The sequence below is a fragment of the Ammospiza caudacuta genome, chromosome 2 (genome assembly GCF_027887145.1).
Source record: "Ammospiza caudacuta isolate bAmmCau1 chromosome 2, bAmmCau1.pri, whole genome shotgun sequence".
Lineage (NCBI taxonomy): Eukaryota > Metazoa > Chordata > Aves > Passeriformes > Passerellidae > Ammospiza > Ammospiza caudacuta.
Genome location: NC_080594.1, coordinates 20358387 through 20370489, shown reverse-complemented (window position 1 = coordinate 20370489; position 12103 = coordinate 20358387). Strand labels below are relative to the sequence as shown.

Below are 12103 nucleotides of genomic sequence, written 5' to 3'. Positions count from 1 at the left end.
AGCAGCCTTAGAAACAAAACATCCAAAAGTAACTCTCACAGAAATAACTTTCATAACAATTGGCAGCACTTGAAATCTTTTCAATTATATAAAATTCTAGGTATTAAGTAGTTTACAAGTAATTCAACTGTCTCAAACTATTTAGAAGTTTCCAGTTAACTAGCTCATTGACTAGACAGTTAATTAGAACTTACTAGCTTTCCACAGTGGCCTACAGTGACTGACTTCAACATTATCATTCATTCTAAAGATACAGAGAACTGTCAAAAGTGAATTCTGACTGATACGGTTTCAAATATTTTGTACTTACAGTTTTAGTCCTATATTCTCATTTTAACTCTTAAGTGTTCAAATGGAGTTTTAACAAAGAAGTCATCTATGTATCCACCATCTCTGCATTCTCTAATGGGCCAACATGTGCTTTGACTTAATTTACTTAATGAAATAACTAATGTCAAGAACTTACTGGAAAGCAGCAACACAATACAAGATAATGAAGTTCTAATTTTCACGTCTATTATCTTCCTTCAAAACCCCGATAATATTAGCATTTATTCATCAAGCTAATTTACTTAATCCCTTATGGAAATCTGAACAGCTTTTCCACATGTGTATAGAAGTATTCATGCTTACTGTAAGTCATAGTGCTCTTTCACATAAAAGGTGTCACAGTAAAACATTAATTACATTGTGTTAATGCTGCAAGAATGTGTGTTCCAGCAGCAGTAGTGCTACACAGACACACAAATTCTCTACATGGTACTAAGTAGATCAGCAAGAGTTCTGCATGAGGTATTTAACTTGAGGATTACTGGGTATCTGCACCCTGAGAAAATTACACAAGTAACTGGTATAAAATGGACACAATTCAGAACATAACTCTAACTTCCTTAAAAGAGCATGTTTAGCTTTTCTAAACATAATTGTTTTCCTTCCACTAACATCTGTTTTCTCAATTTATTAAAGACAAGGTATTACTTATTGCAGTCAATGTGTCTTGTCAAACACAGGTTAACACCGCACAAAAAGTAAAATTACCAAGAGAAAATAATCATCTCAGAAGCACCTTAGCCATAAGAATTTCCACTATATGCTCCTATTCAAGAGTCAGTTTAATCCCAAATTGTGCTGTAGCTTTTAAATCCACACTTTCAATGGTTTTTCACACAAAAAGCATATATTTTTCCTATATTTCATGCAACAACTGGCTCTTCAGTTTGCTCATTTGATCACTGACAAAAAAATATTCCAAGTTAACATACTGTCTTTGCTAAGAAGTAAAACTTACCTAATATGTAGATAGTCTTCTGATCACTTTTCTGACCAAGAGCATTAGTCACCTTACAGATGTAAGTCCCAGTGTAGTTATAAGTCAAAGGGCTGCTGAATTGCAGAGTGTTATTAACAGCCAACAATCCTTCAGGCCACTGTCCATCCAACCTAAAAGAACAGTTCTATTTCAAATGTGTATATTTACAACTAGTTTAAACAGAAGGAGTTTAAAATAGTATTGCCAATAATCTCTAGAATGAATTTTTCACTGTGCTCTGACACTTCCAGTGGGCTTCCCTTCAATATTCTCAGTGTACACCTGAAGGTTTACTCAGTATTTAATTTCTGGGCAAAATCCTTTCAATGTCAGATCTGCTGGAACTAGCAAGCTGTCTAAAATCAACACTTCTACAGCTAAGCAAACAACATCTCAAAAGGACTTGGAGGAACAAGACAACCCAAGCTCTGAAAACTAACAGTCTAAGAAGCACTTCTGCTGTCAGGATTAGCTGCCTGTTCATTTGCATCCAGTAGATATTTCTGTCCATACATTCTTAATTTGGAGGACATTTTGACTAGAACTTCTGAGCAAGAATTCCAGCACTTTCTCCTCTCCTGAACTGTATTTTCTTACCTCCCATCACTCTTCTGTCTAAATTACAGCACTGAAATGGAATGTGGTACTTGGCAATACACCTGGGGAAACAACTGGTTGAATAATTATTTTTTATCAATTGACTTTTCTAAATCTATCATTTCCCTGTACAATTCTGTCTGAGATTGCAGTAACAACTGTGCAAACACAAGAGAAAAAGGGAAGGACAAAGGCCCTGGAACTATTCTTAGAGAGTTGCCAACTGTCCATTAAACATCTGTAATTCCATGCTATTGAAATCCATTTTGATTTATCTAAGTACCTATTAATGGCCAAGCAGGCCTAAATCAATATTCAAACTAGATCACTAGATGACAATATCTTGAAAGCATTTAGAAAGTGTGATTTTCTTTAAAGTAGTATTGAACAAAAAGGCAACCATCACTTTAAAACAGGTACTCAAAGGAAAAGAAAAACACTTGACAGTTAACACTAAATACAATCTTCAGAAAATGTAGTTCAAGACAAGATCCCTAGTCCTTTGCTATGATTATTGCCCAGAATTGATGATAAAAGTCATCAGTCACATACTTCATAATTCACAGTACCAGAAGTACTTATTTCAAGAAATGTTATAAAAACAGTCAAGTGGTTTGAAAGCTCTATCCAAATAAAGTTCTCATACATGCAACATTTAAAAATATTACTAACCATGAAAATCTCACTATCCCAGTAAATACAATGCCATCTTGGATTCCAAGGGACAAATCTCATTGGTAAGGTAGTTCTACAACCTATTGTAATCTGATACCAGTCAAACAGTACACAGTTCAACACTTCTCCAACACAGCACTTCTCCAAGCTCAAGCTACCCTTCTTTTACATGGATTTCCCCCCTACACATGAACTTTCTTATTCACTAGTACTAGATTTTTGGATGGGTTTTGTTGGTGCTCAGAAAGGCATACCAGGTTTACTCCAGAAAATTTAGATTTCCTGTAAAAGTTTCTTCCATTTTAAGTTTAGGAAGTCTAGCAGTGATCTCTGAAGCTCAAGTGGCTTTAAATGTATTTAAATAGGTTCATTTCTTCTAGAATTGTGAACATTTGTAGTATTGATTAGTTCTTACGTATGTTTCAAATTCAAATGAGAGAACTAAGAACCTAGTGCATCTGAAGAAGCAAATGGAATAGCTGTTGGGGGCTTTTTTCAAACACAGGAGTTTTTATGCGCTGAAATTTCTCATCACAGTGATTTTGAGCTAAGCCTAGGATGGTAGTCCACAGATTCATGAAATGTGGATGATACATAAGCTTTTAAATTTTTTCGTTAGAGGCATATGTAAATAATAGTTGGATGCTTATTAGAGTTATTGGTCTTTGCTCTACATGCTGTAACACAGAAAGCTCAGTATGCCTTGAGTAACTAAAGACACTTTACCCTGAGAGTAATGACAAACTGTTTAGGCACATAAATTTACAAGATATCACCTGTATTCATACAAACACACATCTTGTACTCCCCTTTTAAAAAGCTGGATAAAACCAATATGACCAATATAAGTCACATACTCTTTGTTTTCAAAACATGCATTTACTGTAAGCAAAGTGATTACACCACTTGAATCATGTGCCAAGTCCCTTTTCATAAATATTTACCTGGTCCACATGAATTCCATAGGTAATGGATTTGCATCGGCATTACATTTGAGCTGAACATTTCCTCTTCCAATGAACCAGTTTCCATCATACCCAGTTACTGAAACTTCTGGGGTATCTGACAAAAAAAAAAATCATCTATGAACAATCACAATTTTTACATTAAAAGTGAATCATGTGTAAGATTATTAGAACAGACAGGTACTTTTCTCCTGTGGTTTTTTTTTGTTGTGTGCTTTAGTTGCTGGTTGCCTTTTTGTTTTTAATTTGAAGACCACCACCAAAATACACAGAGAGCATGATACAGTTCCAAGCTACAACATTAATATGCAGTAGTGAACAAAAAGTTTTAATCAGTGCAACTTTCCCAGTGTGTTTTCAGCAACCACACAGCACCCGGAGAAGTAAGAGGACTTCAGAAAAAAAGAATCAGTTTCATGTTTTTGGGAAGGAGGAATGGTAACTTAGAACTACTCCTCACCAACAAGATACAGCAAAGGACCAGAAACAACCTTAGGAGAAACCGGGTAATTAAGAAATCAACAAAAAGTTCACAGATGCCAACTGTAAAGATTAAATTATCATTGATATCAAAATATAGAATTATGTTATGGCTTTAAAAAGCCAGGAGGTGATTTCAGAGAGGTGTTGGAAAAATATTTAAAAGCCAAGGAACAGACAAGCTAGTATGATTTGGGATAAACTCTGGAGCCAAAATGGAGAAGCAGTTGCAAAAGCTAATAAGTGTTAGGGAAGACTGAAGAGCACACGCTGCTTCTTGCTTGTTGCTGCATACCTTACTATACAACCTTGTTAGAAATTCTGAAACATGCATTAACACTAATCTCAGATGAAAATATTGAAGACCAACTTGCACCCTCACTTCATTTTCAACAGGAAACAATTATTTTATTCACTGTTTGAGACAATACAAATCCTCTTCAGTTTTATTTCTGTATCAATGACCCTCCAATCTAGAACTTTATTTCAAGACCAATAAAATAAAGCAGTGTTAATCACTATTTTATGCCAAAATAAGTGATTCTTTACCAAACAGAACAAAACCAAGCCAAAATCAAACTCCAGTCAAATCAAAACAGCCAAGTCTACTTTTCCCAGCCGCTACATTTGTTCTACTTGAACTGACAGACTTCTGTGATTTAGGAACTTTAAAGCAGCACACAGCCAAGACAGGCCACCAAAGGACCAACACGAAAATAGCTGGTTTTGTTCACATATGTACTGTCTAACAAAAAGGGACCACATGCCTAAAGCTTACTTGTCTTAACTGGTTTTAACTAAGCAACACTGTAAACCACCTTGTTTTGTATTCACGTCTTTTAAAAGCCATAAATTTTTTAAAGAAGCCCTGTGCAGGTTTGAATTATATTATTATGTTCTTGTTTCCTTGTGCTAGTTAGAGTGGACAAAGCTTGGTAAATAATCTGAACGTAACTTAAGACCTATTTTCAACTTAGCATCTCATACATGAATTTCCATTAGCATTTTGAATACTGCTGAAATTGTAAGACGCTATAAACAGCTTTTGTGTCAACACTCATGTATATCTATGATTCAATATCCAAAACAGTAGAAATGTAACAGTATTCTAACTTCATGACTTTATTTTCCATACAGAGACCCTAGGTTTTTACTCCTGCCTGACCTGCCTCTTACCGCAGCTTTTCTATACAGTTTCCATTTTCCTGAAGCAGAAAGTGCTCATCTCCTTCCCGTGGAACACTGATTAAGGGGGAAGTTGCAAGATACAAACCAGGAGTAATTACCTCACAGCATACTTACACTGTATGTCCAACACGTAAGGGTATCGCATCTCCTTTTCAAAGGTGGGGTGCCTCACAACACAAGTTATGTGTCTTCCTCTAGCAAATCGTGTCGGGAGAATCACATAGTGGCTTACAACTGTCACTGTTTCATTTGGAAACAAAGTAGAGGTGGGTTCCATTTCACCAAGGCCTCCTTCCCAGTCAATGTGCGCAGCAGGTTTTCCAGTGGCTGCTGTACAAGTGGCTGCTACTGTCCAATTTGCACCATCTATTAGAGGGTTTGGTCCTTTCTTTAAGCTCACAACAGGTTCAACTAAGGAGGGGGAAAAAAAGGAGATTCAAACAAGAATTCCACATCTTTGAAAGTGTCACTACTTAAGTTAAACAAGATCTAATCCGCTTGCAAATGCTCATGTTAATCAGACATCCTAGAAGACTACGCGTATCTCAAGAGATGACAGTTCCACAAGGCTTTGGCCTGCTGACACTACCTGTACTGTCAGTTTGTGTCTCTTGAAATCTACTTCAGTGTTCTAACATTAAGAGTTTAAGCTTTTCTTGATCACTGTTATAGAAATTACTTCCAAGCTGCATCTTTATTATATATACAAACTACACACTGAATAAAGGATCTAATAAGTACACAGAAATATGCAATTGTACATGAAATTTATTTAAGTTTTTAATATACAAAGTAAGCTATATGGAAATAAAATTCCAGTAACAAAATACCATAAAAATAAAATTCATTGTTTTATATAAAAATAAATTTTTTGCCTATATATATATATTTTGCCTACATGGAACTCAATACTAAGACTAAAGTAATTTGCATGTGGAAGGAAGTGACCTCCTCATAAAGCCACTGCTCACCCCAAAATTTTAAAAACTTGGGGAACACAATTCTTTCTAAAAGGAAGTTGAGCTCTTCATGGACAAGTCTACTGCTGAGGACTATAGACTAAAAAGCTTCCAAAAAATTTCCTTTTGCTTTAGCAAATCTGTTTTGGCCCTGTACAAGCCACCCACCAGCTGCAGCCCAAGTCAGAAAAACTACCTGGTGCTTCAGATACAAACCATGGCTGGGCTGTTTTAGAATGGCCCATTTGTGTCACCAGTTCTGTAAGGGACAGGTTTGCAGTAGTGTACTGGCCTGTTCCACAATCCTGGTCTCTTGCTCTAATCTGGCTACTGAAGTCTTCTGAAGGAAGGTCATTGCTACTCACCATAATGCTTCAGAATCCACCTCAGTGGATCAGCCCTCACTAATCACAAAGCAGAGATAAGTCTTGCAAGTTCTGTGCCTTTCAGTATCAGAAGGAAAAAAGTTAGTTCATGGAATTTCTTTCCAATAAATTGAAGCTGACCCACAGACACATCTTGTAAGAGAACGGAGCAAAGTACCGTACCTGGCAAGTTCTCCAACTACCTATGCCTTCCAAAGATAACAAATTTTTTCAGCTTCAGCCCATTTAGTGCCAGGAACAGTTTTTGACTGTTTTCTGCTCAGTCTAACACTGTTCATGTCTGAACAAGTTGGTTTATCATTTGCTCAATTATACTAAAAGAAAAGGCAACTATTAAATGGATAACCTTACAAAAACGTATCTTCTGTTCTATGCATAGAAATGCTTGAAGAAAACAAGTTGTTATGAAACTGAAGGATTGTTTGAGCAGATACCAAGAGCAAATTATTCTACTTTGCTTCTCTGAATGACCACCCTGTGAGATTTGTTAGTAACACTACTGAAAATAAGCCAATAGCAGGTTATTTTCTACCAAGTTGCACACTCACTCTTCTAGATCTGAAGTATTTTTAATACAGCTTCTTTCAAAATCTGATTCCCTGCTCTGCAACACCAGCAACAGCTAGAGCTTTGTGCAGTAAGCTTGCATATCTGAGCTGATGTACACTTGAAGCATTGTCTCATCCACCAAACAAGCCTTTAAAACCTAGTATGGAGAACTTGACATAACATAGCTTTGTTATTTGACCCACAATTTGGTTTTCCTGATTTAACATGAACTCTACTACCTTGTCCTCCCAAAATCAGTGGTAGAGATTTATTCAGTAGCTTCTGTAGCATTACTAAAATGCAGAAGTATAAACCAAATTTAAATTTAGAATTTTACATACATGAAAGTTCTAATTTTTGCTGTATTCCTCCCTTTCCAAGATTTCCATAATAGTAAAATAAATTAAATTAGCAGCTATCATTAGCATTTCATGCCAAAACTTTAGACTCAAATAATTTCAGCTGGAAATAAAAGCTTGATATGTTCTATTCCTTTGATTTTTCTTCAAAACAAAATATGCAACTGTGTAATTTTTTCTCCACCTCTTTGTGAAGGGATATGTAAGTAAACAAGAACTCTTAACTAAGTTGCTGTCCAGATGTCCAGACCCAAAGAAGACTACTCAATACTGTACTTTTAGAAAAAGAAGCCTTCAAGCAGCATGACAGACTAATTTTAAACACCTGCTTTCTCAAATGATACCAGAGATTTGTCAGTTTGAGTTCATTGTGCAATATTTGGTTTTACATTTGTCAACTAGACACCAAAGGTAAACAATTCAAAACTACTCAGTGTCATAAAACACACTTATTCCCAGTCCTACCTGTTTCCATGTTTAGTTTTTTTTATACATCAGAAATGTTTAGGCTTCTATTGTCATATCTTCTCATAAATTGTGATTCTTGTACGACACATCAACTGCAAGGTAACTAAATAACCACATACTGAAAAATTGAAAGCAGCTGTTAGGATACTTATTTCTATAGTTTATCATTCAGGACTACTCTGTCCCAACAACTGAAACAAAACCAGCAGAAGCCCAGATACTTATTCTATGGCCTTTCTAGATGTTTCAGTCATGGATTAAGAAGTATCTGGTTAATGAATCCATAATTACAAGGGGGTATTGACATCTCATCTCTCACAGTGCAAAACAGTTTTACCATTTTCAATTTGGAAAACTGATTATCCAAAGCAGGGTTTTGGCATTCTTTTTGGTTTAATTTTTTGTTTTGTGGAAGTGTAATTTCTATATGCAGTCCTCTTATCCCAGGACCATTCGTTGTACCACATGAGTGTGATTTTTAATGACTTTCTCTGCCCACAGTGGTGGTGGAGGCCACAAGAGGCAGCTGGGAGAACATTAGAGAAGCTGCTACACTCACTCAGTAGAAACCTTATGCTCTATTTAGGCCAAATTAAAAAGATAGTGAGGACAATGCTTTGTGTGGAAAAAGGAGCCATCAATCCCCTAAGATGCAAAAGCAAGACCTACTTCCACAGTGTGAGAGCAACATTATGGCGTGAACTATACTTGAGTATTAAAGACGGGATGGCTGAAGCATGGAAGATGGGCAGTTGTTCAAAAGGTCTCAACTAATTTGCCCATCTCTGCTTGCCCTTTTACAGACTCATGACCACCATCTAATTTAACCCAGCTTATTCAACCTTCACCTTACATTCAACATAGGCATACCAGAAATCTCTTGCTGCTCTGGTCCTTATACTTTTTTATAGAAAATGAACAGAATATAGCATCCAGACATGAGCATTAAATCTTACTGCATCAAGTTTCGAGGCCAAAAAGCTGCTTCTTGGTTTTCCTGTACTTCATAAGCCTTTTTCAATTGCTTCTGTTGGTTTTAAAACTATTTTTCTGTGCACACTGGGCACAGGTCTGGATGATGTTGGCATGATTACAACACACACAGGATTATTTCGTCCCAACATTAAATTCATTGATTCCTTGGCAATAGCATGACACTGGAAACTGTCGTTTTCTTCATCGCATCTGACATGCACTTCATTAACTTCTTTCCAAAACAGTATTTCAAGTTTCTATTTTCTCTCACCTCAAAACCAGGAGCTTTATCTTTCTGTGTACTTTATCCTGTATGCTAATTAATACTTAATAATTAACTTATTAAGGTTTTCTTGTTTTAATAGTTTGGGGGGGGAAGCAGTTTGCCTCTTTGTTTTAAGGCCAGTAAGTTCGCTAATTTGCCATCTACTTGATACTTCTTTCTTCTGAGTATTCTGCAGTACCCAATATCTATACTGCCTGACATGCATAATCTTTTAATTCCTAATTGGAAGACTTTCTGCATTAGAGTGTCTAGGATCTAATTCATGACCTATGCCTTTGACACTCCTTTGTACAATACATTCCTCACTTGTAGCATTGGTAAGAGCTAGGCTGCAGAGGAACAAGACCTACTTGATCAATACCCATGATAAGAAATCCAACTTAGCAAGACAGAGTTAAACCAAACCAAGTATTTTAAGTAGTCATGGGCAGCACTCAAGTTAATCACATAAAAATTATATCAGCTCTGCAAGCTACCCAGCAACAAGCCCTTTCTTCTGCCCTGAGACACCAGTTTGCCTCATTTGGTCAGCATCATGGGATCTTGGGGAAACCAACAGCTTGACACAAAAATTATTTGCCATTTTTTGCAAAGTTTAACAAGGTAAGTTTGGCAAATCAAAGTTTCAGAAAAGTTCAATATATCTGTTTGATTCTAAAAGCATTTTCGTATTTCTACTGTCTTAACCTCTTCTTTTACAGTGCATTTCCTTAAGATGACATGAAGCACTAAACAAAGCAAACTGGGAGTGGGCAAAGTCACCAAACATGGCTCATCTGTTAAACTTGGGGCACACAACAAGAAGTTTTAAATATGGTCTTAAGTGATCAGTGCGCTGTGGCAAAACATAGGGCATTTTATCTTGCAGTTACTTCTTTCTTCCATTTGTCTTCAGTGTGTCCACTTTATAGTGTAAAAGCATCTAGTACATGACTAAGTATGTCCACTACACAGGGGAAGGAAACAAATTCTTCGCTGTATAAGAACAGACAGGGACTAGGAAAAAAGGCAGTCCTACTTCAACTGGAAACAGCCTCAGTCTTAGGACAGGAACTTTTTCCCTTACTTAAGGAAGAGTTTTTTGTACCAGTGGGAGAATGCAGCCAATGTATCATTGAAGATTATTTTAAGTTACATCAAGATTTAAATTACAGCAATTGCATGCCTTAAGATTCTGATGAGCTTGGAATTGCTGAGTTCAGGCCAGCAAAGTTCACAATTTATTAATTTACAAACATATTCTGAACATCATTACTTCCCCAGTATTTTGACAGTTTAAGCCTACAAGTCAGTGTAGCAGAGAGTTTCTAAAAGGACAGAAAATACACAGCTGAGGCCATAGAATTTAAGTCCAACAGAGGGTTAGCTACCTAGTGGTACATGCAAGCAAAGCTGCTGGTAACTAGGATGGAAAAGCATCTTTGCAAATAACAGCTGGGTTTTGCCATTTAGAGAGTCCTGAGAGACTTAGAGCAATTGGCAATCATCTACATCAAAAATGAAAAAAGCTATGATCAGAACCACTGCATGCCTGACTAATGCTTCTTTGCTTATTTCAAATGCAATTTTTCATAACGTATATTCAATGAAACAAGTTGTGGTCCTTCTACTCTTCCAAATGTAGAATAATAAGCACATGAAACATACATGTGCTTTCCAAGTTCCTCCAGAAACCTGATATTATGAGTGCAAAATGGACACAATAACTAATGTTACCTGAAAAAAACCCCAATCTTAGAAAGAGGAACTGACTAGAAAAGGTGAGGGGAGGTAGTAACAAATTCCCACAGCTTACTGGTAAAGCATGATAGCTGAAACCTGAAATGAAGAGACTGCTTCAATAACCACACACATAGCCACTTGCACTACTGATGGAAGTCAGGTGAAAAAGAGAACCATAAGACCACATGCTTTGTGCATCACACAGAATTTTGGTGAAGTTACTGGTTTCAAATTGGATTAAGCCAGTTGCTTTAATGCACTTATTTTGCCCCACCTTGTGGTGAAAACCAGTTTACATATGGTGCTACAGCCCTCTGATTAATCCCATTGAATATTCTACTACTATGAAAAGCTGGTATCAAAGAGCAAGAGATGATCCTAAAAAGCACACCTGCTTACAGAAATAGTCATTCACAACCATCTCAGCTACAGAAAATATCATTTTACTCCTGGGCTAAGAGATACAGAAGTACCTTACACCAGTACAAGAAGAACACTCTTGTAAGGAGAGGGCAACTTAATAACAGGCTTTCAAGTTTCAGGGTAATAATTTTACCTTAATTTTACCTTTACACTGCAGTAACACCTGAGTTACTTGCACTTCAGCACTAATTCCTTATGACAGCAATACTCAGCCCTCAACAAGATGGAGAAAATTAGTGTAAACAAACCCTCAAGTCTATCAAAGTTTCACATTATGACTATCCACAAACAGTCAAGAGCTTAAATTGACTCTTTCTTTCCACAGCTCCCAGCAGTCATAGACAGTTTTGCTTTACATTTACATTGTGCAAAGAACAGTTTGCATCACCAGACCTAAGCAGCTATACAAAATTATCGTGTTAGCAGCATATTTATAAAATCATAGAATTGCATTGGAAGGGACTTTTTGAAGGTCATCCTGTCCAATCCCCTTGCAATAAGCAGGGGAATCTTCAACCACACCAGGCTGCTGCAAAGTCCCATCCAAATGTTTCCAGGCACGGGACATCGACCCTCACTGGGAGCTCTCTAACCTCATTACAGATGATGGACTATTTCACTGAGATAAACAGTTATCAACAAGGTTTAGAAATACCTGCTTGTTCTGAAGACCGGTGATTACCCACTACTAACTGAGGGAATTTAGCCAAGGCGGTAGCTAAACCCAAGTTCAGCAGCTTCCCAGCACATACACAAAAGTCC

General features: G+C 36.8%; 1 protein-coding gene across 2 annotated transcripts in view; it reads right to left on the bottom strand.

The window, feature by feature from the left end:
- Window positions 1-12103, bottom strand: part of NECTIN3 (nectin cell adhesion molecule 3) — a 58092-nt gene that overhangs the window by 21887 nt on the left and 24102 nt on the right. For both annotated transcript variants that reach the window (XM_058800134.1, XM_058800135.1), the window contains exons 3-5: window positions 5329-5625; window positions 3526-3643; window positions 1289-1440 (exon numbers count right to left, since the gene is read on the bottom strand). In XM_058800134.1, coding sequence (XP_058656117.1) covers window positions 1289-1440; window positions 3526-3643; window positions 5329-5625 — 567 coding nt within the window. The remainder of the gene's footprint in view (window positions 1-1288; window positions 1441-3525; window positions 3644-5328; window positions 5626-12103) is intronic.